Source organism: Clinocottus analis, unplaced genomic scaffold, assembly GCF_023055335.1.
Source record: "Clinocottus analis isolate CAN_PGR_092001 unplaced genomic scaffold, fCliAna1.0.p SCAF_16, whole genome shotgun sequence".
Classification (NCBI taxonomy): Eukaryota; Metazoa; Chordata; class Actinopteri; order Perciformes; family Cottidae; genus Clinocottus; species Clinocottus analis.
The window spans coordinates 18,336,989-18,363,188 of record NW_027175887.1 but is presented as its reverse complement, the minus strand read 5'-3'; the positions used below and the strand labels follow the sequence as shown (position 1 = coordinate 18,363,188).

General features: G+C 45.8%; 2 protein-coding genes across 2 annotated transcripts; one reads left to right on the top strand and one right to left on the bottom strand.

Annotated features, from left to right (window-relative positions):
- The first annotated feature begins 4,244 nt into the window (after positions 1–4,244).
- On the top strand, positions 4,245–9,172 carry LOC137786282 (transmembrane protease serine 9-like). The gene is made up of 8 exons (XM_068578047.1): positions 4,245–4,348; positions 4,436–4,704; positions 5,114–5,259; positions 5,336–5,625; positions 6,678–6,872; positions 7,434–7,687; positions 7,804–7,904; positions 8,538–9,172. The coding sequence occupies exons 1-8, from the start codon at positions 4,260–4,262 to the stop codon at positions 8,826–8,828; spliced, it is 1,635 nt and encodes a 544-aa protein (XP_068434148.1). The 5' UTR covers positions 4,245–4,259; the 3' UTR covers positions 8,829–9,172.
- A 4,726-nt stretch (positions 9,173–13,898) lies between these two features.
- LOC137786506 (transmembrane protease serine 9-like) lies at positions 13,899–21,306 on the bottom strand. The gene is made up of 10 exons (XM_068578416.1): positions 21,252–21,306; positions 19,690–19,710; positions 19,351–19,510; positions 18,995–19,263; positions 17,299–17,444; positions 16,901–17,222; positions 16,523–16,694; positions 14,782–15,035; positions 14,565–14,665; positions 13,899–14,216 (listed from the first exon to the last, which is right to left on the bottom strand). The coding sequence occupies exons 1-10, from the start codon at positions 21,304–21,306 to the stop codon at positions 13,899–13,901; spliced, it is 1,818 nt and encodes a 605-aa protein (XP_068434517.1).
- Positions 21,307–26,200: the final 4,894 nt, after the last annotated feature.

Genomic DNA, 26,200 nt, shown 5'->3' with positions numbered 1-26,200 from the left:
AACGATGCATTTGTGTTTCTGGAGTTTTCTTTCTGCGGCTTTTAAACGTTTAAACTTAACAGGCTATTTTATGATGGTGAACATGTTAGCATACCGTTTTTAGCATTTAGCTCAGTTAAGTACAGAGCTGCTGGCATTCCTCAAGTTTTCAAATCGTTCTTTGTCAACACAAGAAAAAAAGAAGGTAGGGGCAGAAGTATATTTTGCATGGCTTGAATCTGAATGCTTTATTTTTAGGCTTTATCATCCGGATGAACACATGAATGGCCTCCGAGAAGCTCTTCTGCTCTTTACCTCTGGAGTAATATTTTCATCCTATTTCATGAACCTGTTCACTCGTTCAACCGGCTCTAAATAATTTGCTGGCTCCAGTTTTAATTAATGACTGCACGTCCTCTTACCTGAATGACGTGTGGATGAATGAAGAAGGTACAGGTGGGGTGGTGGGTGTGTCTCTGGACAGGTTTGTGTGTGTTGGAGGATCAGGAGGAGGTTATTTATGCTGCAGCAGACCTGATCAGAGGGACTTCTCAGCATGGCTCTCTTCAAATGCATCTCTGTGGCGACTCTGCTGACCCTGCTGACTCCAGGTAAGCGCCCTCCTCACCGCACGCACCTGAACCATTCACCTGAACCATTCACCTGAACCATTCACCTGAACCATTCACCTGAACCATTCACCTGAACCATTCACCTGAACCATTCACCTGAACCAATCACGTGAGAGGTCCGTGGTGGAGCAGGAGGTACGGTGTTTCTATTCTTGCACCCGGGTGAAAGGTTAACGCTGAAAAATCTTCTTTCTTTTTTTTTTTACAAGATAGTCGCAGCAAAAGAATCAACGGGCTCAGTGAACCCGATATGTCAATTAACTAAGATATAAATATATTGTAAAATGATCAAAGAGGAAAGAAATAAAAATAAAGGAAGGAAAGTCGTGTCCAGGTTCGCTGAAAATTTAAGTCTAAATGTTGTTATGGTGTCCAGTAGGTTGAGGAGCCGCCCTGAGAGGAAGATATATTTATGTAGTGTGATAAAATACCCATAAGGCAGTGTGTGATGTTGACTTGGGAGGAGGAACTGTTGTGGCTTTTGAAGCCTCTAAGTACTAAAGCACTTTTATACAAATCCTTTATTACATCTCTATATTTAATATTCATCTTTTTACTGCTAATTTTTAATCGGTTTTCAAACCGTTCTACTGTTTATTTTACTGTTTTATTTATATTACTTGATTCTTTTCATCATACTTGTGAGCGGTGCTGCTGTAATCCTGTAATGTCCCCACTGAGGGACTACTAAGGGATTATCTTATCTTAACTTCACGAGGTTGGGTTTAAACAATGCAGAGTCGCTCTACTCTCGTCTTTGCCTGAAGGAGAATCGGACCAAATTCAGATAAAATCCTTAACTTTTTCCAAACAACCTTTTTGCTTTATAAGAAGTAATCAAGACCCTCTTATTATGACGACAGGAGCATCCTGTTGAGTCAAACCGGGTGTGTGTTAAACTGTGATCAGGGATGATGTCAGACACAGTCACCTCTTCTAAGGTGAGGCTTCAGTGTGGAGGCAGGGTGTGGATGAGGCCTAAACGGCCTCAGCTGATGCTGATTGTTTTTCCCCAACATTAAGAACAGTAGGAAAGACGGTGAGGGAGATCAGCGTGACGGCCGCGAGAGCCGCCGCTCATGAAGGCCGTTACCAACCTTGAATACCTGGAGCGCTGTGTGATTGTGGGGGGGAGGGGGACTGGCGCCCAACGTGGGGCTACCTTAAAAAATAAAGAAAAACAAAACACACCGCCCCGGCCGATGACCGTGCCGGGGCGGATGCTGAGTGGGATTCCCGCCATGCAGCCGGACCGGGCGGAGGCGAACCAAACCGGTAGTTCCTGAGAGGCCGACTCACGCCCTGGAGCAGCTCGGTGCTATTATACATTTAAAAATGTAATTATAAAATAGCTAAAACTTTGTGATTCTCTTTAGGGCCTAGCTGGCCCTGACGGCCCGCCCCTATACACACACACACACACACACACACACACACATATATATATATATATATATACTGATTTATAATAATACAATGTCCTTATTATGTCAAAGTGTTGTAAAATAGTAATTTGGATACCTTTTCTTGCATTGAATCATACGGGGTCATTAGATGAGTCGATGGAACATTCGCTCTGGTTCCCTGGAAGCTGAACATCTTTCTGCGTGAGCATCGATCCACACCTCACAACAGAAAGCTCCACGCCGATCTGTTGTTCCACAGACAAAAGTAAACCTCATGCAGATTCTCCTCATGACCCCCCCCCCCTCCAACCTTCCCCACACACACACACACACTCAACTCAGGTGACAATGTGCTTCATCGTCAACCCCAGCGCAACAAGCCCACCACACAACAGTACACAACAGGAAGCCGTTCACATGACCACAGTCGAAGGCTCCATGATGCAGCCTCCAGAAAAGGACTCTTCATTGTCAGGAATGCTTCAAGAAGATCTCTCCAGAACTATTGGACACATTCCCGCTCACACCAAAAAAAAATTAGGACAAAAAAGAAAAGAAAAAAATTAGAGGAAAAAAAAATTAAATTTTTTTTTCTTTTTTTTTAGGCTCTAATTTTTTATTTTTTTTTTAATTCTAAGAAATACGTCATTTCATCACTTTGGTTTTACAAACCTTCATTTAAATGTAAATATGTTTTGTTCATACAACAAAACAAGTACAAGTCAGAAAATAGTCCAATCTTGTTTCAATTCACGTATTCTTTTAATTTAACATTGCAAGCACTGTTTTATATTCAAGTGCTCGTGTTATTTACCAACAGATAGCTTAGCATTGTCAACCACCTGTAAGCCTGTTGATGGTTACATTGAAGTAAATAATTCATTCATTATATGTGTGGACTTTGCACACATATATGTGTGCTAGTTGTTCTTAAAAAAAGTCAATGGAAGGACAACAAAGTATTTTGTGTGTACAAATATTAGCTACAATTATATTTAGGCTGTAACTGTAATTTTGACGATTGTTATCAGTAATCAAGTTCTCATTTCTCTTCTGGAAATAAACAGGGGTTTGTTTTTTTTACCTTTTTTTCAAGTCAACAAAAAAAAAAGACAAAAAAAACAAACAAATTTTTTTTTTATTTTTTATTTTGGTACTAAATTTTATTTTTTTTTTGGTCCTAATTTTTTTTTTGTCTTAATTAATTTTTTTTTAAATTTTTGTTTTGGTCCTAATTTTTTTTGGTGTGGCAGAAATGGGCCTCCATAGACATCCCACCAGTTTTTGAAGATGATTGTGATTTTCTATTTTCAATTTTCTTTGAGTCTGCTTTAAAACCCATGTGTGGTTGATTACGTGAGATCTAGTGGAAAACATTTGTTGTTGAAGAAGTTTTGCCACAGCAACGAACATCCCCTTTAAATTACCCTTAATCCCGTAAATCACCAGGAAGTACTTTTAAACGTTTCCTCATTTCAAGACAAACTGGTTCAGCGTATGCTCGTGATGCGTTCACTTGCTGTTGTACATTCTAACTTGCGTTGCATCTGACCGGTGGCGGGCCCTGGATTTTCGATCTGAGCATTAATTTTGAGTCAATCAGCTTTTGAAGTACGGCTCGCACAGAGGAAACCTCACATTTGTAATGTTTCTGTGATGTTAAAGCATCTTCAGATAATAGTAGTACTACAGTAGCATTAATACAGTAGTACAGTAACAGTAGTACAAATACAACTTTAGTTATGAGACCATCAGTAACAGTAGTACTAGTAGGTCAGCACTGAATCGTGACGTTCCGTGTCTCCGTCATCACATGTCTTCAAGGGATTCACTCCAAAAATTACAAGCAATTTACAAAGGAGTGAGATGGAGTTAGAACAGGTTAGATAGGGTTGAAATGAGTTGGATTGGTATATCACCAGTCAATTTATCACAAATTTAAATGAAATTTAAATGTTTTCTATTTTTCAGAGTCTCTCTCGCAACAAAATGGTAAGTCACAACTTTGTGTTTTTCTTCACTTCTTTACTTGTTACTTGTTGGGACTTCAGTGTCATTTTGTTGGTATTCATTGTTGTCATGAAACGAGAGTAGAAGCTCGGGCTGTTGGCGGTCCGGAGCAGTGGTACTGTAGTCCTGATAGTCGATGGTTCTGCCGCCCGTCTCTTCAGTGTGTGGTCGGCCTCCGCTGAACACCCGGATCGTTGGAGGGCAGCCGGCCCCTGGGGGCGCCTGGCCCTGGATGGCCAGTCTGCACAGGACGTCCCACTTCTGTGGAGGATCGCTCATCAACAATGAGTGGGTGATGAGCGCCGCCCACTGCTTCTCCTCGTAAGCACAGAGCCCGGAGCACCTTCTTCTGTTTGTTCTTGCGTTTCCCCTGAAGGAGCTTTAACGCTCTGTGACGTGTCTCTACAGCACCAACGTCAACAACCTGGTTGTTTATCTGGGGCGCCAGAACCAGGAGGGCGACAACCCCAATGAGGTCCAACGGACGGTGACGCAGATCATCAACCACCCCGACTACAATAACAACACTAGTGAAAACGACATCAGCCTCCTGAAGCTCTCCTCGCCGGTGACTTTCACCAACTTCATTCTGCCCGTCTGCCTGGCAACTCCAAACAGCAGCTTCCTCAACGGCACCGAGTCCTGGGTCACCGGCTGGGGCACTATTGGGTTTGAAGGTGGGTCAGGGGGGAAATATATACAGGGTGTATATTAGGGCTGGTTAAGTTAACGTGTTAATAACACATAAATAACGCGTGAATAACTCATGTCATCAGATCCAACAATTTAAATTCAATGTTAAATTCAATGAAACAGTTTCAGTGTCACATGCAATTAAAAAAAACAGTTTAAACTCTATCCAGATTCAGAGCTGGTGAAAAACACTCCCCCTTCTGTCAGACTGCAGCCTCTGTCCTAAGCCCTAAGGGCTGGGAGTCACTTTCTATAGACTTCTATACAAGTCGCCCCCTGCTGGTCAGTAGAGAAAATGCAGCTTCAACACGTTAAGCTTTAGCTTCACTTTTCATTTTTCGCGACACGCAGCTTTAAAAGTCTGTTTATTGAACTATATTTTTGTCTCTTTAGTGTCGCTTCCGTCCCCACAAGCCCTGATGGAGGTGGAGGTGCCCATCGTGGGGAACAATCAGTGTAACTGTGACCATGGACTGGGCTCAATCACAAGCAACATGATCTGCGCCGGGCTCCGTGCAGGAGGGAAAGATGCCTGCCAGGTGATCATCTTCATCTGGTGATGTCAGATTTGACCTCATGCAAAGGTCATTTTCCTGAATGTTTCTCTGCTTAAAGGGCGACTCTGGTGGTCCGCTGGTGAGCAAGCAGGGTGTTCTCTGGATTCAGTCAGGAGTCGTGAGTTTTGGAAGAGGTTGCGCAGAGCCTAATTTCCCAGGAGTCTACACCAGAGTGTCCCAGTACATGTCCTGGATCAACAGCAATATCGCCAGCAATCAGCCGGGCTTCGTCACCTTCACATCCAGCGGGAGCGACAATGACATTAGTGTCACCTGTCCCGCACCTCCAACCACCACACTCCCTCCAACCACCACACTCCCTCCAACCACCACTGTCCCTCCAACCACTACCATCCCTCCAACCACCACCATCCCTCCAACCACTACCATCCCTCCAACCACCACCGTCCCTCCAACCACCACCGTCCCTCCAACCACTACCATCCCTCCAACCACTACCATCCCTCCAACCACCACCATCCCTCCAACCACCACACTCCCTCCAACCACCACAGCCCCTTCAACCACCACTGTCCCTCCAACCACTACCATCCCTCCAACCACCACCATCCCTCCAACCACTACCATCCCTCCAACCACTACCATCCCTCCAACCACCACCGTCCCTCCAACCACCACAGTCCCTCCAACCACCACCATCCCTCCAACCACCACACTCCCTCCAACCACTACCGTCCCTCCAACCACCACCGTCCCTCCAACCACCACCATCCCTCCAACCACCACACTCCCTCCAACCACCACAGCCCCTTCAACCACCACTGTCCCTCCAACCACCACACTCCCTCCAACCACCACACCTCCAATCATCACAGCCCCTTCAACCACCATAGCCCCTCCAACCACCACACTCCCTCCAACCACTACCATCCCTCCAACCACTACCATCCCTCCAACCACCACCATCCCTCCAACCACCACACTCCCTCCAACCACCACCATCCCTCCAACCACCACACTCCCTCCAACCACCACCACCCTCCCTCCAACCACTACCATCCCTCCAACTACCACCACAGTCCCTCCAACCACCACAGTCCCTCCAACCACCACACTCCCTCCAACCACCACCACCCTCCCTCCAACCACTACCATCCCTCCAACTACCACCACCATCCCTCCAACTACCACCACAGTCCCTCCAACCACCACAGTCCCTCCAACCACCACAGTCCCTCCAACCACCACTGCGCCTTGTGAGTCCAACCTGTAAACACTGATTGTACCTCTGAATTATACATCTGAATATTTACGTCTGAGATGTAGTACAGTAAAGAGTACAATATGTACCTCTGAGATGCAGCAGAACATGAAAATTATCAAGTTAAGTTCCACAAATTTGTACATAAAGGAACACTTCCCTCTAACTCTTGTGTTTGACCTTCAACCTTTGTTCCTTCAGCGGTGATCTGTGGCCGAGCCCCGATGAATTCACGTATTTCGGAGGGAAGCTCCGTGGTGACGGCTGGCGTGTGGCCGTGGATGGCGAGCGTGCAGAAGAACGGAAGTCACGCGTGTGGCGGCACTCTGGTGGCCGTGGACGCCGTGTTGAGCAACGCCGACTGCTTCTCCAGGTGAGACGTCATGGACGTTTAACCGCTCTTGAGTGTGCAGTGTTTTAGTGCCGCAGTGTTGTTGGATTGTTTTGTCATGTTTTGTTCGAACTAAATGTGACTGGTTCTTGTCAATGTGTTCTTGTTGATGCTGACTACAAGCATTGTCCGTTAATGATGCAGCATCCCGTGAAGCGCGTATTTATACATACAATATCAGACGGCACAGAAGGCAAGGCCCGCCACTGCCATTCAGGATCGGGGTGTTGGAACCGATCCCAGCTGATATTTGGCAAAGACAGGGTTCACCTGGACAGGTGTCCACTTTATCTCATATAGAGACAGACAACCATTCATGCCTCAAGGCAATTTGGAGTCCAGTTGACCTGAGCTGCATGTCTTTGGACTGTTGGGGGAACCGGAACACCCGGAGGGAACCCACGCTGCCACAAGGAGAACATGCAAACTCCACCCTGAAGGAGTGCCTGGGGTCGGGGATTGAACCTGGGACCCTCTTGCTGTGAGCTACTGCCCTGCCCTCGCACTGTGTAAACCAATCAGAACTCCTCTCCTCTCCCACAGCCCCCCCACGCCGTCTGAGTGGACCGTCGTGTTGGGTCGGCTGAAGCAGAACGGATCCAACCCCTTTGAGGTGACGCTGAACGTGACCAACATCACCCTGAGCACCCTGAACGGGTCCAACGTCGCCGTTCTGCGACTGGCAGCCCGACCCGGCCTGTCCGACTACATCCAGCCCGTCTGCATGGACAACGGACAAACCTTCGCTGTGGGCTCCACGTGCTGGGTGGCGGGCTGGAGCTCCGGGCGAGGAGGGGGTGAGTCCAGAACCGTCGCTCGACATCTCTGGAGGGAACCGGCCGGTCCGGGTTCCTGCCTGTCTGGGTTTGATCCAGATGTTTCCTCTCACCGTTTCCTTGTTTTCCATCTTCAGAGGAAGAAGTTCTGCAGGAGCTCCAGACCTCAGTGGAAAGCTGTGGGAACGACTCGTCAGCCAGTGACGCCATTTGTACCGGACTCTTAACACTGGAGCAGGTGAGAGAGTTCTCCTTCTGTGTCCTGCTGAAGATAAGTGGTCTGTATGAGACAGAGAGAGAGAGAAGTGTGATACCGGCGCCTAGACGATGCCTGAAACCAATCAAATTGAACAATATACTAACCGTTTAAAGTACACAATAGATACCATAGCGTCTCTAAATAATCTCACTTTGTGTCTTGGAGCGTCCTCGTCCAGATTCCAGCGTTTAAAACAGACGTTTCCTCAACGAATCGGAGTTTGTCTCTTCTTCTTTACAGGCTGTTGTCTTTGCTGCATTTGGTGAACCTTGCGTTACATTTTGGCATTTTCTCCGTTAAAAGGTTCATAGCTAGCTAGCTACTGTAGCTATACATGCGGTAGCCTATCGTTAGCCGCTGCCAGGACGGAGTCATCAGAGGAGTGTGAAAGTATTTCAATCGGCACCAAAAGGAAGCATCGAAATCTGCGTTGCGTTTCGGTCCGGCCCGACCCAAAGGTCGTAGGGCGGATTCAAACCTCTCAATACTAATAACTACCAAACTATTAAGTACTTTCCCTACGATCCCCATCTGTCCTCTGAATACTAAATGCTGTGTGTGTGTGTGTGTGTGTGTGTGTGTGTGTGTGTGTGTGTGTGTGTGTGTGTGTAGGGGGACTCTGGAGGTCCCCTGATGTGTCAGCTGGACGGCTCCTGGTTCCAGGCAGCAGTGTTGTCGTCTGAAAACGCCACCAGGTCAAGACGAGCAGCTCAGTCGAGGTTCGACACACTGAGCAGGTTCCAGAGCTTTCTGTCTGACGTGGTGGGCTTCTTACCTTCCTCCACCTCCAACGAGACCTCCAACTCCACCTCCACCACCAACGAGGGCGCTCCTGCTCACCCCTCCTTCCTCCTCCTCCTCTTCCTCGTCTCCTCCGTGTGTCTGCAGCTCTTCGTGCAGTAAACCTGCAGCTTTGCATCGTGTCACATCGTGTGGTTTAAAGACGCGTTCGCTGCTAAACGACAGTAAACTCAGAATGTAAAGAAACTATCAGTAAAATATGCGTTTTAAAATGTGCTGTACACTTTTGTGTGAGAATGAGATAAATATTAATGGGTTGTGCCAAATGTCCACCGTCTGAGGGAAAAGTGCAATAAACGGACATGTTAGTGAGATGAGTTTGGGGAAAAGGAGCCATCAAAATGTGCTTTTACTCTGAAGGGAACGATCCACTTCCTGTTTGTTCTAAGAAGAGCTTCCTGTCTGAAGTGAAGAATCCCTTCTTCTTCATCCCGGTGGCTCTGTGAAGCTGCAGGGAAGCTGCATTGTGAATGTGTTGAAATCAGTACAATGAAGGAACATGTGAAGTCCACACAACGTATAATGATTAACTACTGATGGATATGTAAACTATATTTTGTCCAATTTTAGAACAGAATGACTGTTTGTCTCTTTGTCTCTTTACCTCTGTGTCTCTTTACCTCTTTGTCTCTTTGTCTCTTTGCCTCTTTGTCTCTGAGGTGAAGTGAACGTTTCTGAGACACTTTCCTCTTCATGCTGTGAGCTCACGCTGTAATTGTTTTGGTTGATTTCTATATTAAATTAGAGGACATAAAGAGAACATGTTGGTGTTGTTTCGAACGTGCTACGAACAGATCAAGGCCCTTTTCCTCGTGTCTGGCTTACGGATATAGCTGGATAAATTCCAGGATAAGATGACGTAGATCAAGCTTTTCGGTTCCTCAAAACAAGTTTCGAAAAATCCCCCATAGCGACACATCGAAATCCCTTGAGGTCATTTTCCTGAATGTTTCTCTGCTTAAAGGGCGACTCTGGTGGTCCGCTGGTGAGCAAGCAGGGTGTTCTCTGGATTCAGTCAGGAGTCGTGAGTTTTGGAAAAGGTTGCGCAGAGCCTAATTTCCCAGGAGTCTACACCAGAGTGTCCCAGTACATGTCCTGGATCAACAGCAATATCGCCAGCAATCAGCCGGGCTTCGTCACCTTCACATCCAGCGGGAGCGACAGTGACATTAGTGTCACCTGTCCCGCACCTCCAACCACCACACTCCCTCCAACCACCACCGTCCCTCCAACCACCACTGTCCCTCCAACCACTACCGTTTGGCTGAAGAGGTCCACAAATATGAGCATTTATAAAACCTGACGAGTATCAGGACACAAAGATGGAGGTGAATTCCTGGAGGGAGATATAGGTGAACGTCGGTGTGCAGGTCGACTCTTAAACGGTCGTTGCGCCACCTGCTGGTCTGGAGTATGGAAAACGCAGGGGAACTATAAACCAACACAAGTCCGTCAATCCGACTGCGTGGCCAGCCGTAGTTGTAGTTGCAGAAGTATAATTCAGCCTTTAGGAGGAGCTGCAGAACTTAGAACAATCCACTGGAGATAGAGATCACATGGACGATCTCAAGATCCACAAGCCGATTGGCAGAAGCTGATTGGAGTGAATCAGCTGGAGTGTACAGTTTTACCATGTGCTTGATGTAGATCGGACCTGGGCCCTATTCCTCATACGTGGTTCAACAAAGTTGATCAAATGTCCTATTGTCCAGCTTAACCTACTGAGATGATTGACGTCAGGATATGTTGGTTCCCCGAAGGTGGATCCCTTCATTTTTAACCAGATGTCAGTTCTCAGGATAATTGCGCATGCCCGCTCCTTTTCAGAAGAGAGAAAAGTCGATTGTCAAATTCATGATGTTCTCTTGCCACGATGGCAAATAAGGTCGGAGAAAGAGTATGTCTTTTCTCTGCTGATGAGCAGAAGATGTTAATGACTACATATGATGCATTTAAGCCCATAATGATGGCAAAGGGTCATGGTGTGTTCACATTCAAAGCATAGTGAATATTCGCAAGACTTTATGTTGTGAACGCAGCGTAACGTCTAGTAAGTAAAAGTGTCAGTGTTAGGAAAATGTATCGGCTAATTTTAAGTGCCTCATCACCCAAATTAATTACATAATATTCATGTAAATGTGCCTGCTGGCAGTAGTATATGAATTAATATATACTTATGAGGATATATGTACTGTATGCACGTATGTATCATGAATTATGTATGTCTATGTTAATGTATGTGTGTGTAGATTACCATATGACTAGGAGTTTGAATGTGGGTTGGGCGAATCAGTACATAGGTATTATTCATAATCAGAAATTTAATCAATTGAAGCAATGAAAAGTATTCTTATCATGAGTGCACCTTAATCATTTTCTACAATAATGATATGTATGGTGTACTAATAACACTGTCATATAATTATGAGCGCTTTCAACACAGCCATAAGTTTCTTAACCTTATAATTCAGAAACGGCAGAAACTTTTTTGTGAAGGAAATTGAATGGTGTGTTGAACCTAGTCAATTTTCACCGATATACAGTATGTGAATTTCTTTGTGTTGGGACAGTTATATAAACTATTCTGCCCATGTCAATGTAGTGGAAATGGCCTTTTGATTTGTGTTCGATACCCCCAATTAGGACCTCCTCGGCTCGGTAAACATGTCCCCCTGGATCTCCAACTCAAATTCCTCCAGGAAAAGGGCTCACTCTGCTAGGCATGTATCCCCAATCTGGACCTCATTAGCTGAGTAAACATCAGTGCATGTCCCCCATGATCTCCAAGGGCCACTCTGCTGTGAATGTAGCACCAATTTGGACATCCTTAACTGGGTGATATCAGTGTCAATGTCCACGGGTTAAGGGCCAGTCGGACAAACTATTCGGCCCATATTATTGTAAACGAAATGGCCCTTTTTTAGTCATCAGAGAAGGCCATGGGAACTCAATAAGGACCATTCCAACAACATTAATATGGTCCGACTAATTTGTCCAACTGGCCCTTAACCCAGAACCACAAAGTGGCCGGTTCGAACACTGGAGAGGGGGATTACTACAACTTTTACCCAGAGAAGTGGATTTTATTCCTGGGTACAGTTGGAGGATGCATGCCCTGGATCTCAGATTCCTCCAGGAAAGAGGGTCACTCTGCTAGGCATGTATCCCCAAGTTGGGCCTCTTTGGCTGGGTAAACATCAGTGCATGACCCCCTGGATCTCCAACTCAAGAAAAGGGGGTCTCTTTGCTCGGCATTGTTGTTTTTTGTAGAACTGTAATAGTTTGGGTTGTAAAAATTGGACTTGTATATGTATAAAAGAAAAGAAACGTTTAATGTGTACATTACAATGCATGTGATAATTAATAAGGGATAATATTATGAAGGATATGTAAATTGCATGCAAAAGAAGGTCACTGTATGTTTTTCATTTCTGTATAATGGTTCATGTATGCATGGAATGTATTGAAACAAAATGGACATAGTGTTGATCAGGAGTCTGTAGAGGTCAGAGTGTAGAGGTCAGTAACACACAGACATTGACATTGAGTGTGTACTCTTTGACAGAGCTGCTTTATTTCAACCTTTCCACAATCTCACCACTATATTAAAGATTCAAAGTAGACCAAGAAGAGCAGAACAAAAAATTGTGATTTCTCTTTGGTGACAAATATATTAATTTCCACCGCAAATTGGCGACGAGGGTGGGATGGACGCCTATGATTTATATTCATGCGCGTCCATCCCACCCTTGTTGCCAGTTTGTGGTGGAAATTAATATAGTTTTCTTGTGAGAGATCAACAATACTTTAAGCACGTTACTCTTGGAATACTTTATTACAGGATAAGATATAGAAAGCCATAATACAGACAGAATGGTACATTCATCTACATGGTTCAGAATGTTCTTCCTTCTATGGAGAGGAGACAGAAGGTTATGACCAAGTTCCCCATGGTAGTTTTCTTTTGGCTTTTATTTGTTATGTATTTCATAAAGAATCAATTTATTGTTGGCTTAATCCTGTGAATGATGTGTCAGTCATAAAACTAATTTCGGTACGAGAAGGTCCAACAACCCACCTACTCCCTTTTTTAACGCGGCACACAAACCTGCCACACCTTAACAAAGGCACGCTGTCTTGCTCTCAGCCAACGACACTCTTTTAATATTAGCAGTTACCAGTGGAGCCAACTACCATTAAATTCCCTGTACATGGTTAATCATTTTACCCTTTTATCTCTTTTGCCCCAAACACACCTTCCACATTACTTGTTATTTTATTCTAGGTTTAAGGACATGCCGCAACTTTCGGAAAACGCACTCCTTTCCTCCTTCTCCCTTCTCTTTTATCAAGAAATGCTTCCATTCTCTGGAACAGGTCCAACAGACTCTCAAAACCCACTTTTTATTGCAACGGCAATCGCATTTATCGCTTTTAGTGCAAATCATTTTAAATTGTACATCGCTTTCACAGGGCTGTCAGCATCAATGACAACATCCCTCAGATCCCACACACAGAAACCAGAGCCAATCAGTCTTAAATATTTTTTATTCAAGTTTCTGTTTGTACTCAAGTCTTTAATAGAAAAAGATTTATTATTGTTTAGGCTATAAGGAAGTCATGTCTCTTCATTTACCATCAAGGGAAATTGTCCTTTATGGTATCACGTTGTCATGAATGTCTGTTCAATTTTAGTTCTATATACATTGTTCCTCTATTTATCGTCTATCATTTTTTATGCAATAATTACTTCCTGTAATCACACACAGGCTTTTTTTTATCACTTCATCAGTTTTTACAAAGCAACACACGTCTCTCACACACACTTTGCTCTTGGCCATGAGACTTATATACAGTGCCTTTCTTTTATTTCTTTTAACAAAACAAACAACTCTGCAAAGTCCTGGGATTCATCAACGCCCGCTGACTGGTCTAAAGATATCTCAACTCCAGTCACGAGTCTTAAACCTGATCACTCGATTGATCTCCTCTGCAGGAAGTTTCAGTTCATGAGTCTTTTCCCCTGATCATCTGACCACTCCCATCTGCAGGAACTGGATGATCAAATCATCAGGTATTTTATATATATATAAGAGGTAAATTTACATTTTGTGCAAAAAGGAAGTTTTCTTTGAACCACATGATGTGAGACATGGATGCAAAGCTGCAGGTTTACTGCAAGAAGAGCTGCAGACACACGGAGGAGACGAGGAAGAGGAGGAGAAGGAGGAAGGGGGGGTGAGCAGGAGCGCCCTCGCTGGTGGTGGACATCTCGCTGGTGAGAGATGTGTTGTTGGAGGTGGAGTTGGACGTGGAGGTGGAGGAAGGTAAGAAGCCCACTGACTCAGACAGAAAGCTCTGAAAGTTGCTCAGTTTAGCGAACGTCATCTGAGCTGCTCGTCTTGACCTGGTGGCGTTTTCAGACGACAACACTGCTGCCTGGAACCAGGAGCCGTCCAGCTGACACATCAGGGGACCTCCAGAGTCCCCCTACACACACACACACGCACACACACACACACACACACACACACACACACACACACACACACACACACACACACACACACACACAGAAACACACACACACACACACCATTTAGTATGAACGATTGGATAAAGGACAGACGGGGAACATAGGGAAACAATTAAAATAATTAGTAGTTGTTAGTAGTGAGACCTTACGGCAGAGGTTCAAATCTGACCTATGACCTTTGGTCTCTCTCTCTCTCTCTCTCTCTCACTCTCTCTCTCTCTCTCTCTCTCTCTCTCTCTCTCTCTCTCTGTCTCATACAGACCACTTATCTTCAGCAGGACACAGAAGGAGAACTCTCTCACCTGCTCCAGTGTTAAGAGTCCGGTACAAATGGCGTCACTGGCTGACGAGTCGTTCCCACAGCTTTCCACTGAGGTCTGGAGCTCCTGCAGAACTTCTTCCTCTGAAGATGGAAAACAAGGAAACGGTGAGAGGAAACATCTGGATCAAACCCAGACAGGCAGGAACCCGGACCGGCCGGTTCCCTCCAGAGATATCGAGCGACGGTTCTGGACTCACCCCCTCCTCGCCCGGAGCTCCAGCCCGCCACCCAGCACGTGGAGCCCACGGCGAAGGTTTGTCCGTTGTCCATGCAGACGGGCTGGATGTAGTCGGACAGGCCGGGTCGGGCTGCCAGTCGCAGAACGGCGACGTTGGACCCGTTCAGGGTGCTCAGGGTGATGTTGGTCACGTTCAGCGTCACCTCAAAGGGGTTGGATCCGTTCTGCTTCAGCCGACCCAACACGACGGTCCACTCAGACGGCGTGGGGGGGCTGTGGGAGAGGAGAAGAGTTCTGATTGGTTTACACAGTGCGAGGGCGGGGCAATCTTTGCCAAATGTCGGCTGAACAGCAGTGGGAGACTTTGCCTTTTGTACCTGGGCCTTTTGTCTCGTTGTTGTTGGTTGTCAGTCCTACTACAGCAGTGTCGTCTGCAAATGTGACCGTGGTGTTCGTGGGGTGAATAGCTGTGCAGTCATATGTGAAGAGAGAAAAGGACTGAGGACGCACCGCTGTGGTGTTCCAGTGCTCAGGGTCGGAGTGGTTGAGGTGTGGTCACCCACCCGGGGTCTGTTCATAGTTGCTCAATTTTGAACCAGTTTGTGTGGAATTATTGTGTTGAAAGCAGAACTGAAATCCCCAAACAGCATCCTTACATAGGTGTTGTGTAAGGGCTGCGTGAAGAGCTGTTGTGATTGCATCATCTGTTGATCGGTTTGTCCGATAAGCAAACTGGTGTTGGTCAGGATCGGTAGGGATGACAGTTTCAATGTGGGAGAGAACTAGACTCTCAAAACATTTTGTGATTATGGGTGTTAGAGCAACTGGTCGACAGTCATTCAAGCATTTCACTTTGGTTTTCTTGGTACAGGAACGACGGTGGTTGCCTTAAGCCTTAAGGCAACAGACTGTTGCCTTAAGCCTTAAGGCAACAGACTGTTGCCTTAAGGCTTAAGGCAACAGACTGTTCAAGTGAGAGGTTGAAGATGGTGGTAGATACCCCTGTTAGCTCGTCTGCACGAGCAGATGTAAAGACACAAACAGCAGTTCACTTTGCAAATGCTGTTCACTTGAAGACAAAGTCCATCCTCCTTTCAAACAGTTCAATGAGCGCTTCAGTTCCAGTACCAGCTCCTTCTCGATGGCCATGGACCAGTGAGGATAGTCAAGCCTCCCAGTTGCGTCTCTGGAATAAGTTTCCATGCGTTTTAGGCAGGTTGTGATTTCTATTTGGCGACAAGGATGGGATGGACGCGCATGAATACAAATCATGCGGCACCATCCCACCCTTGTCGCCAATTTGTGTTGGAAATTAATATAGTTTCCTTGTTAGAAATCAACAAGTAGTAGCAGCACTTTAGTAGCACTCAGATTGCACTTACTGATAGCACTTTGTAGGCTGACTTTATTAAAGAAATTGTACTTTTCTTATTCTTGTTCTCATGGTTGAATACACGTATAATAACAACACCATAGACACATTAACACAACGCTACTGCAGATGTAAAAACACAAACAGCAGTTCACTTTGCAAATGCTGTTCACTTAAAGACAAAGTGCATCTTCCTCTCTTTGGTAACAAACAGTTCAATGAGCGCTTCAGTTCCAGTACCAGCTCCTTCTCGATGGCCACGGACCAGTGAGGATAGTCAAGCCTCCCAGTTGTGTCTCTGGAATAGGTTTCTATACGTTTTAGGGCTGAAAGGTTTTGATAAGAACGGGTGCAGTTCCTTTACGGTTAAACGTCCATGACGTCTCACCTGGAGAAGCAGTCGGCGTTGCTCAACACGGCGTCCACGGCCACCAGAGTGCCGCCACACGCGTGACTTCCGTTCTTCTGCAGGCTCGCCATCCACGGCCACACGCCAGCCGTCACCACGGAGCTTCCCCCCGAAATACGTGAATTCATCGGGGCTCGGCCACAGATCACCGCTGAAGGAACAAAGGTTGAAGGTCAAACACAAGAGTTAGAGGGAAGTGTTCCTTTATGTACAAATTTGTGGAACTTAACTTGATAATTTTTATGTTCTGCTGCATCTCAGAGGTACATATTGTACTCTTTACTGTACTACATCTCAGACGTAAATATTCAGATGTATAATTCAGAGGTACAATCAGTGTTTACAGGTTGGACTCACAAGGCGCAGTGGTGGTTGGAGGGAGTGTGGTGGTTGGAGGGATGGTAGTGGTTGAAGGGATGGTGGTGGTTGGAGGGATGGTGGTGGTTGGAGGGATGGTGGTGGTTGGAGAGAGTGTGGTGACGTCGTTCCTGCTGGATGTGAAGGTGACGAAGCCCGGCTGATTGCTGGCGATATTGCTGTTGATCCAGGACATGTACTGGGACACTCTGGTGTAGACTCCTGGGAAATTAGGCTCTGCGCAACCTCTTCCAAAACTCACGACTCCTGACTGAATCCAGAGAACACCCTGCTTGCTCACCAGCGGACCACCCGAGTCGCCCTTTAAGCAGAGAAACATTCAGGAAAATGACCTTTGCATGAGGTCAAATCTGACATGACCAGATGAAGATGATCACCTGGCAGGAGTCCTTTCCTCCCACACGGAGCCCGGCGCAGATCATGTTGCTTGTGATTGAGCCCAGTCCATAGTCAATGTTACACTGATCGTTCCCCACGATGGGCACCTCCACCTCCATCAGGGCTTGTGGGGACGGAAGCGACACTAAAGAGACAAAAATATAGTTCAATAAACAGACTTTTAAAGCTGCGTGTCGACAAAAGTCAAAGCTGCATTCTCTCTCCTGACCCCCAAAGGGCGACTCCTCTGGTTGTATAGAAGTCTATCCTTCATGTGTTGAAGCTGCATTCTCTCTCCTGACCACCAGGGGGCGACTCCTCTGGTTGTATAGAAGTCTATGCTTCATGTGTTAAAGCTGCATTCTCTCTCCTGACCACCAGGGGGAGACTCCTCTGGTTGTATAGAAGTCTATGCTTCATGTGTTAAAGCTGCATTCTCTCTACTGACCACCAGGGGGAGACTCCTCTGGTTGTATAAAAGTCTATGCTTCATGTGTTAAAGCTGCATTCTCTCTCCTGACCACCAGGGGGCGACTCCTCTGGTTGTATAAAAGTCTATGCTTCATGTGTTAAAGCTGCATTCTCTCTCCTGACCACCAGGGGGCGACTCCTCTGGTTGTATAGAAGTCTATATAAATGACTTTACTCCCCTCTTTATTCCCTCAGTAAACATTGTAAACACAAGTTTATGATGTTCCACCCAAAAGAAAAGATGCTATATATCTATATAGCGGGCCGTCAGGGCCTTCTCGAGACCCTGTGATTGGTCAGTGAAGCCAGCGTCTCACCTAGAATATAGAATCTCAGGATTTACTGTTGACCCCTTTCCCACATAGGTTCAAGTGCATCTGGTGAGTGAAATTCTGATTATATTACTGTTGTTTTTTTTTACATTTGCAGTCGATTTAAATCATGAACAAGTCACAGTGCTACTGCTGCAGCACCTGGGGGTGCTCGTGCTTCTACCCGCGGCCTCTCCTGGGCGCGGGTGCCGCTGGCGCAGCTGTGCTGCAATGTCCTGTCTGCACTGTGTCGGGTCAGTGTGGCAGTTTTGTTGGATAGATTTGGACAACATGCATTGTTGTTGACCCGACAGGGTTTGTGCTTTCCCCTTTTTGTGCTGCCCCTCGCCGGGCGCTGCGACCGGCGAGGGGCAGCACAAAAAGGGGAAAGGCTTGGAAAGGCTTGAGCCGAAGGTGGCACGCTGGCTTTGGCCGAGTGCTTTAGAGCTCGTGCCCGGACCTCGCCGCTGCCCGTGGCCGTGGAATATGTGTTGCTGTGACTTCTTTCCCCGCCGGGGAGGGACACGCCCCCGACTCTGTTTACCGGGGCGCACTGTCATTAGTGCCATGTTGCGTCGCCAGGGCGACCCACCTGACCCGTCTTGAAACACGGACCGAGGAGTCGAATGCACAAGTCAGAGGATCTGAACCCCCGTGTATTCAGTGTGTCGGTCTGTGACAGAAACTCCAGGGACACTTTGTCCCCCAGTCTGCCCGTGATGTGGACTATATGGCTTCACTGAAGGCCTCGGTCTGAAACCCACGGCATATATACATATATGTACATACACACACACACACACACATATATATATATATATATATATATATATATATATATATATATATATATATATATATATAATTATATATAATACTCCCCGTTGACCTCTGAATATCCCCCCTGACCCACCTCCAAACCCAATAGTGCCCCAGCCGGTGACCCAGGACTCGGTGCCGTTGAGGAAGCTGCTGTTTGGAGTTGCCAGGCAGACGGGCAGAATGAAGTTGGTGAAAGTCACCGGCGAGGAGAGCTTCAGGAGGCTGATGTCGTTGTCATTGGTCCTGGTATTGTAGTCGGGGTGGTTGATGATCTGCGTCACCGTCCGTTGGACCTCATTGGGGTTGTCGCCCTCCTGGTTCTGGCGCCCCAGATAAACAACCAGGTTGTTGACGTTGGTGCTGTAGAGACACGTCACAGAGCGTTAAAGCTCCTTCAGGGGAAACGCAAGAACAAACAGAAGAAGGTGCTCCGGGCTCTGTGCTTACGAGGAGAAGCAGTGGGCGGCGCTCATCACCCACTCATTGTTGATGAGCGATCCTCCACAGAAGTGGGACGTCCTGTGCAGACTGGCCATCCAGGGCCAGGCGCCCCCAGGGGCCGGCTGCCCTCCAACGATCCGGGTGTTCAGCGGAGGCCGACCACACACTGAAGAGACGGGCGGCAGAACCATCGACTATCAGGACTACAGTACCACTGCTCCGGACCGCCAACAGCCCGAGCTTCTACTCTCGTTTCATGACGACAATGAATACCAACAAAATGACACTGAAGTCCCAACAAGTAACAAGTAAAGAAGAGAAGAAAAACACAAAGTTGTGACTTACCATTTAGTTGCGAGAGAGACTCTGAAAAATAGAAAACATTCATATTTATATTTGTGAGACATTGACAGGTGTCAAATGCCTTCTTGAGATCAAGAAATTCTAGTCCAACAACACCTCCTCTGTCCAGACAATTCATTTTTTTCCGTGAAGAAACCGGCCGCTGTCTCAGTAGAATATTTCGCTCTGACCATCCTACGAGATCAAAGTCTGTTTTTCTAGAAATAACCAGGATGACGTTATGCACAGCAGAACATTCAGTGAGTGAACGCTTCATGGGTCAAATGTACATCACGAGCATGCAATGTACAAGTTTGTCGTGGGGATGAGGAAACATTTAAAGTTCATCCTGGTGACTTACGGGAAGTACATTTGTGCAGTTTAGCGGATAAAAGACTAATTGATCAAACTCTCAGATTTCCAGTAAACTAATGACGTCAGGCTCCACATTGATCAAACCAACACAGTGTGAAGAATGAGGAACATATTATTCTTTTCTTCAGTAGACGTAGTGGCTGGAGGAGGCGGAGCTCTGTGGTTACCTGCAACCTGCTTCAGTGACAGACGTCTGTGCTGTGACAGCAACAAACATCTCCTTTGACGTGGGAAAGGTCCAGTTTCTGCTCACATTCCTCTGAAACTCCTCCAACAACAAATGTATTCCACTAGCTCTCACGTGACACACCACACATGGATTTTTAAAGCAGACCTCGTAGAAAATTGTATGAAGTTTAATAAATAAATAAATATATATTTTAGGGCTGATGAATGCAATACGACGACACTGCTTTTACTTTGAAGTGGTGCATGTACGAGCGCAGTACACTTCACAGCAGTAAAAGCAGCAGTCCACCGGCAGGCTCACAGTCCAGCCTGAACATTAATGCTCAAAGCTGCTGAACCGCGGTCTGATCCATGCACAGCACTTTAAGTCAGCATCACTTCTGGATCTTTACTCTTCTCTCAAGAAGGAGAACTTTCCTCACATCACAAGATGTTCAGTGCACTTGTTCAAGACAACACAGACTGGACTTTATCACTGAGGAAGAAAAACTGACCAAAGAAGGAGTGGTTTGTCCCTCACAGGGACCCTTACTACTGAACATGGACCAAAGAAGGAGTGGTTTGTCCCTCACAGGGACCCTTACTACTGAACATGGACCAGAGAAGGAGTGGTTTGTCCCTCACAGGGACCCTTACTACTGAACATGGACCAAAGAAGGAGTGGTTTGTCCCTCACAGGGACCCTTACTACTGAACATGGACCAAAGAAGGAGTGGTTTGTCCCTCACAGGGACCCTTACTACTGAACATGGACCAAAGAAGGAGTGGTTTGTCCCTCACAGGGACCTGGACAGAAGACCAGGTGACTTCCGCCCTGCAGACACTCACTCAGGACTGAAGATCCAGAGATTTCAGACTTCATTACTTCTCTTTTCTCTGAGCATCTCATAGAAATATAAAATTTGTTTACTGTTTACTTTGCAGATTTATTCATTTTTAAATGTTTTTTTTGCCTCTAGAAATCCTAAAACTACCCACATCTGAACTTAAAAGGAGTTTACCTGGAGTCAGCAGGGTCAGCAGAGTCGCCACAGAGATGCATTTGAAGAGAGCCATGCTGAGAAGTTCCTCTGATCAGGTCTGCTGCAGCATAAATAACCTCCTCTTCCTCTTCCTCCTCCTCCTCCTCCTCCTCGTCCTCTTCTTCCTCCTCCTCCTCCTCCTCCTCTTCCTCCTCCTCCTCCTCCTCCTCCTTCTCCTCCTCTTCCTCTTCACACACACAGACCTGTCCATAGCCACGCCCACCACCTCACCTGTTCCACCACATCAGTTATGTCACGTCTCTTTGTTAGAACTGTTCATTTACTGCAAGCTAGTACTTAGTACTACTTCACTAGTATTACTTCACCTGTACTTTGTATCCCAGGTTGTACTTTTACACCTGGAGGAGAAGGGAAGTATACCTGTAGACACCAGATGTAGAAAACAAATACTAATGCATTTTAAATATCAGCAAATAAACAATGTATTATTGAAAATAATTAATAAACACTTAACCAGTACAAAGTGGTGTACCTGAACCACAGGTGTACTTGTACCACAGGTGTACCTGAACCACAGGTGTACTTAAATAATATAAAGATAAATAAATAATGATTGGTGGTGAATAATATTTGCACATAATTAGAGAGCTAAACGCACGTCAATCATAATAATGAACAAACACATAATTATGATTAGTATAATTATCATTATTAAATATGATTATTATAATAATAACTACAATAATAATTATAATAACAACAATAAAAGATTAAACACCTTTTATATTTAATAAACATGTTGCTGATGAACCATTTCGGGGATTTCTTGAGGAGTTACGTCCTGAAAGACGAAGATGTTCCAGGAACTCTGAGGGGGAACCGGACCGGCCGGTCGGACCATGTGGCTTCACTGAAAGCAGCACAGGTGAGCCACAGGTGTACCTGAGCCACAGGTGTACCTGAGCCACAGGTGTACCTGAGCCACAGGTGTACCTGAGCCACAGGTGTACCTGAGCCACAGGTGTACCTGAGCCACAGGTGTACCTGAGCCACAGGTGTACCTGAGCCACAGGTGTCTGTCAGGTGAGCAGACGTGCACTCATTCATAAAAACTATTGTCTGGGTTAATAAAGTAAATCTTTAAACAGGTTGTTTATGTTAATAAAGTAATTCATGAAACAGGTTGTTACACCTGATCTTTTCATGGTTTACCTGCGCTTGATGATTTTATTAAACAGGTTTTAGCTGCATTTGCTTCAGCAAACTCCTGGAATGCTTTTGTTACACAAACGCACAAAAGAAAGCAACAACAACATTCAAACATGCCTAAAGAACCGGCTTGTTGCCATTCAGGTGAGACACTGATCTTGTGTCTGTCTTGTGTAGTGTGTTTGTGTGTCTGTCTTGTGTAGTGTGCGTGTGTGTCTGTCTTGTGTAGTGTGCGTGTGTGTCTGTCTTGTGTAGTGTGCGTGTGTGTCTGTCTTGTGTAGTGTGTGTGTGTGTCTGTCTTGTGTAGTGTGCGTGTGTGTCTGTCTTGTGTAGTGTGCGTGTGTGTCTGTCTTGTGTAGTGTGCGTGTGTGTCTGTCTTGTGTAGTGTGCGTGTGTGTCTGTCTTGTGTAGTGTGTGTGTGTGTCTGTCTTGTGTAGTGTGTGTGTGTGTCTGTCTTGTGTAGTGTGCGTGTGTGTCTGTCTTGTGTAGTGTGCGTGTGTGTCTGTCTTGTGTAGTGTGCGTGTGTGTCTGTCTTGTGTAGTGTGCGTGTGTGTCTGTCTTGTGTAGTGTGCGTGTGTGTCTGTCTTGTGTAGTGTGCGTGTGTGTCTGTCTTGTGTAGTGTGCGTGTGTGTCTGTCTTGTGTAGTGTGTGTGTGTGTTGGCGCCTGCAGTCTTCTACATGTGCTCAGACTGCAGTGATACTTTTATTTTGCTTTGATGTGAATTAGTTTGAACTCACTCACTTACAGTTTTATTGTTGATTAAAGTGCATTGTCCCTTCAAAATAAACAAATAATTGAAAAAAATAATAAAAATGTATTATTATTTTTTCTGAACCAGGTTGTTTATGTTATTATTAATAATAATAAAAAGTATTTGTCACGGTTCAGCTTCCAGTTTCTGGATCCAATCAATTTCATGATTCGATGCAATCAAAAGGTATTAAACACACATTATTACGTACGACTCCGTCTTGTCCATAACACTCAGCGGGACACTTGGACTCAATTTGCATCGCAATAAGGATTAAAAAACACAAGAAAAAAAATGGCGAGGGCTCGGCATCAGACGACACGTCTTCCTTCCCCCCAGGTGGGAAAGCGGCCATCACGCTGGACCTCCACTGGCCGCGTGGCAGTTTTACAAAGTTTGGTCGAAATTGGGCTGTAATGCTGTCGACCACCAGGTGGCGGAGGGCGGGGCACGTTCAGGACCACAAGGGGTGAACATCAGTGCATGTCCCCCCAGGTCTCCAACTCAAGTGCCCCCAGGAGAGGGGGTCACTCTGCTCGGCATGTATCCCCAAATTGGGCCTGCTGGGCTGGGTAAACATGAGTGCTTGTGGATATATTTGAACTCAGGGGACGCGCTTAAGAGAGCGTCCACTTAAGAGGTGGTTCAAAGGCTCCCTGGCCATATATTTAACCTATGTTTGGGTGCTTTGTCCAGCCAATTACCCTTTTGGTCCCCAGTGTCCCAGGTACTTGGAGAGTGGGATTTCCCCAACTTGTACCCAGAGAATGCGAGGTCCTTCCTGGGTACGGGCGGAGCATGCATGCCCTGGAAGAGAGGGGGATTTCCCCAACTTGTACCCCTCGAGGTGACCTCAGACCTGGGTAGAGTAAAAGCACGTAAGCCTTAGAAGTCATCGTCCAGCAAATTACCCTTTTGGTCCCCATTGTCCCTGGTACTTTCCCTAACTCTGACCCAGAGTCCCAGGTACTTAGAGAGGGGAATTTACCCAACTCGTACCCAAAGAATGTGACGTCATTCCTCTGTACAGTCAAACCATGTATGCCCTGGAAGAGAGGTGGATTTTCCATGACTTGTACCCAGAGAATGTGAGGTCATTCCTGGGTACAGTTGGCCCAATTAGTCCCAAACGGCCTTCGGTGAAATCTTTCACAACAGCATTCAGAGACTGCAGGTTTTACACAAACACTGGGGACGGAGACTGAATGTCATTTTTTTCTACACGTCAGAGCTTAGCTTTCTTTCCCATGTTGTATCTCTTCCCAAATGGGCCCAACCATGTTGGCTACGCCCCTGCAGCCCTTAGCATCTCTGCCTGGGAGTGGTTTGAAAGGCCCAAATAACCAAAATGTAGCTCCTTTAAAGCTTCATGACTCCTCAGAAAAAGACCCAAACTGCTTGAAACTTGATGGGAACTTTGCGTCGGATGCCTTGACTGAGATCATGTAAGCACCTTTAGAAAAATTTCTACTGTTAGCGTCATGCTAACATGCTAACAAATTCATGCCCAGACTTGCACTATTCCTAGCTACATGACCAGGTCAGGTGGCCTCTGAAGAACCCGACCACCATAAGGGAACGAATGACAGTGCAACCCCACTTCAGAGATTGTCCCACATGACAGTTTAAACACTCAGATTTCTCTCCCTCAAAGTTTCATAACTCCACAGAAAAAGGTCCAAACTTATTTAAAATTCAAACATAGCATTGCATTGGATCCTAGCATGAGATCCTCTAAGCACAAGTTTGCAGACCCTTCAGAAAAAGATCTACTGTTCGCAGCACGCTCGTCAGTTAAAACCAACGGATCGTTGAAGAGAGTCCTCTGGAGTCGGCCGTGTTGTGCCCAGGAGGCGCTGGACTCCAGACCCACCACACACGTGTAGTAACACATAAGCCCTAATTCTGCACTCATTCCTGGGTAAATGCTCGTCAGGCTCCCTTTTGTCATCATTTTCATCCTTTTTCATGTTCAGCAATAAAAAACGAGGCTATGGAAAAACAAAAACACAAAAAAATGAAGTAGGATCGCCATCTAGTGGATTTCCCACTACATTACAGGTTGTCACCAGGGTAAAACTCCCAGTATGATTCAACGCAAAACAAAAGGTATCAAACACACAATACTACTTTGCAGTTAAATATTACACATTTATTCCAACACTGACAAACTGACATATATAATGTAATAGAACAAGCTCAAGGAGTAAGATGCCTCAACCCGTGTGGTGAGCAAACCTGACTCATTATTCATGAAGGACCTTCCTGTTGAGGTCAGCAGGCAGCGTTAAGGCGACCCTGCGTCCTGCTGTTTCTCAGGAAGGTCTTGATCCTCTTCAAAGCAGAAACGCCTCTCAGACTCAGCTGTGAATCGCTGTGTCATGGTGTGTGTGTGTCATGGTGTGTGTGTGTCATGGGGACGAGGCCTGAGAAGACTGACAGCCTCTGTGAAGGAGAATCACGTCTTATTAATACATTTCAGTACATTTCATATATATATGTATATATATATATATATATATATATATATATATATATATATATATATATATATATATATATATATATATATACAAAAAAGTGTTGGAAAATGTTTAACACTTTTGTTGTGAACGCAGTATTACTTATTCCTATATTACTTTTATTAACATGGACAATAGTTTTCATGAATGAGTGCACGTCCGCTCACCTGACAGACACCTGTGGTACAGGTTCACCTGTGGTTCAGGTTCACCTGTGGTTCAGGTTCACCTGCGCTGTGCTTTCTCTGAAGCCACTTCCTGGTTCAGCTCAGCTGAATGAAGGCGGATCTGCTCCGACCGGCCGGTCCGGTTTTCCTCCTCAGAGTTCCTGGAAAATCTGCGTCTTTGACGAAGATTAATGAAGAAATCCTCTAAGTCGTTCATCAGCAGCGTGTTGATTAAACATAAAAGCTGTTTCATCTTCATCTCAGTGACGATGAGGATGATGTATTTGTTCATGATTATGATTGACGTGTGTTCAGGT

What these genes read in the sequence shown, in the direction of transcription:
- LOC137786506 (XM_068578416.1), bottom strand. Translation starts at nt 21,306, where the DNA reads ATGGCTCTCTTCAAATGCATCTCTGTGGCGACTCTGCTGACCCTGCTG. An exon ending in GCTGACCCTGCTGACTCCAG is followed by an intron (nt 19,711 to 21,251) that starts GTAAACTCCTTT and finishes TCTATTTTTCAG; the next exon opens with AGTCTCTCTCGCAACTAAAT. An exon ending in TCCAACCACCACTGCGCCTT is followed by an intron (nt 16,695 to 16,900) that starts GTGAGTCCAACC and finishes TTGTTCCTTCAG; the next exon opens with CGGTGATCTGTGGCCGAGCC.
- LOC137786282 (XM_068578047.1), top strand. Translation starts at nt 4,260, where the DNA reads ATGGCCAGTCTGCACAGGACGTCCCACTTCTGTGGAGGATCGCTCATC. An exon ending in GCCGCCCACTGCTTCTCCTC is followed by an intron (nt 4,349 to 4,435) that starts GTAAGCACAGAG and finishes GTGTCTCTACAG; the next exon opens with CACCAACGTCAACAACCTGG. An exon ending in AACGCCGACTGCTTCTCCAG is followed by an intron (nt 6,873 to 7,433) that starts GTGAGACGTCAT and finishes CCTCTCCCACAG; the next exon opens with CCCCCCCACGCCGTCTGAGT.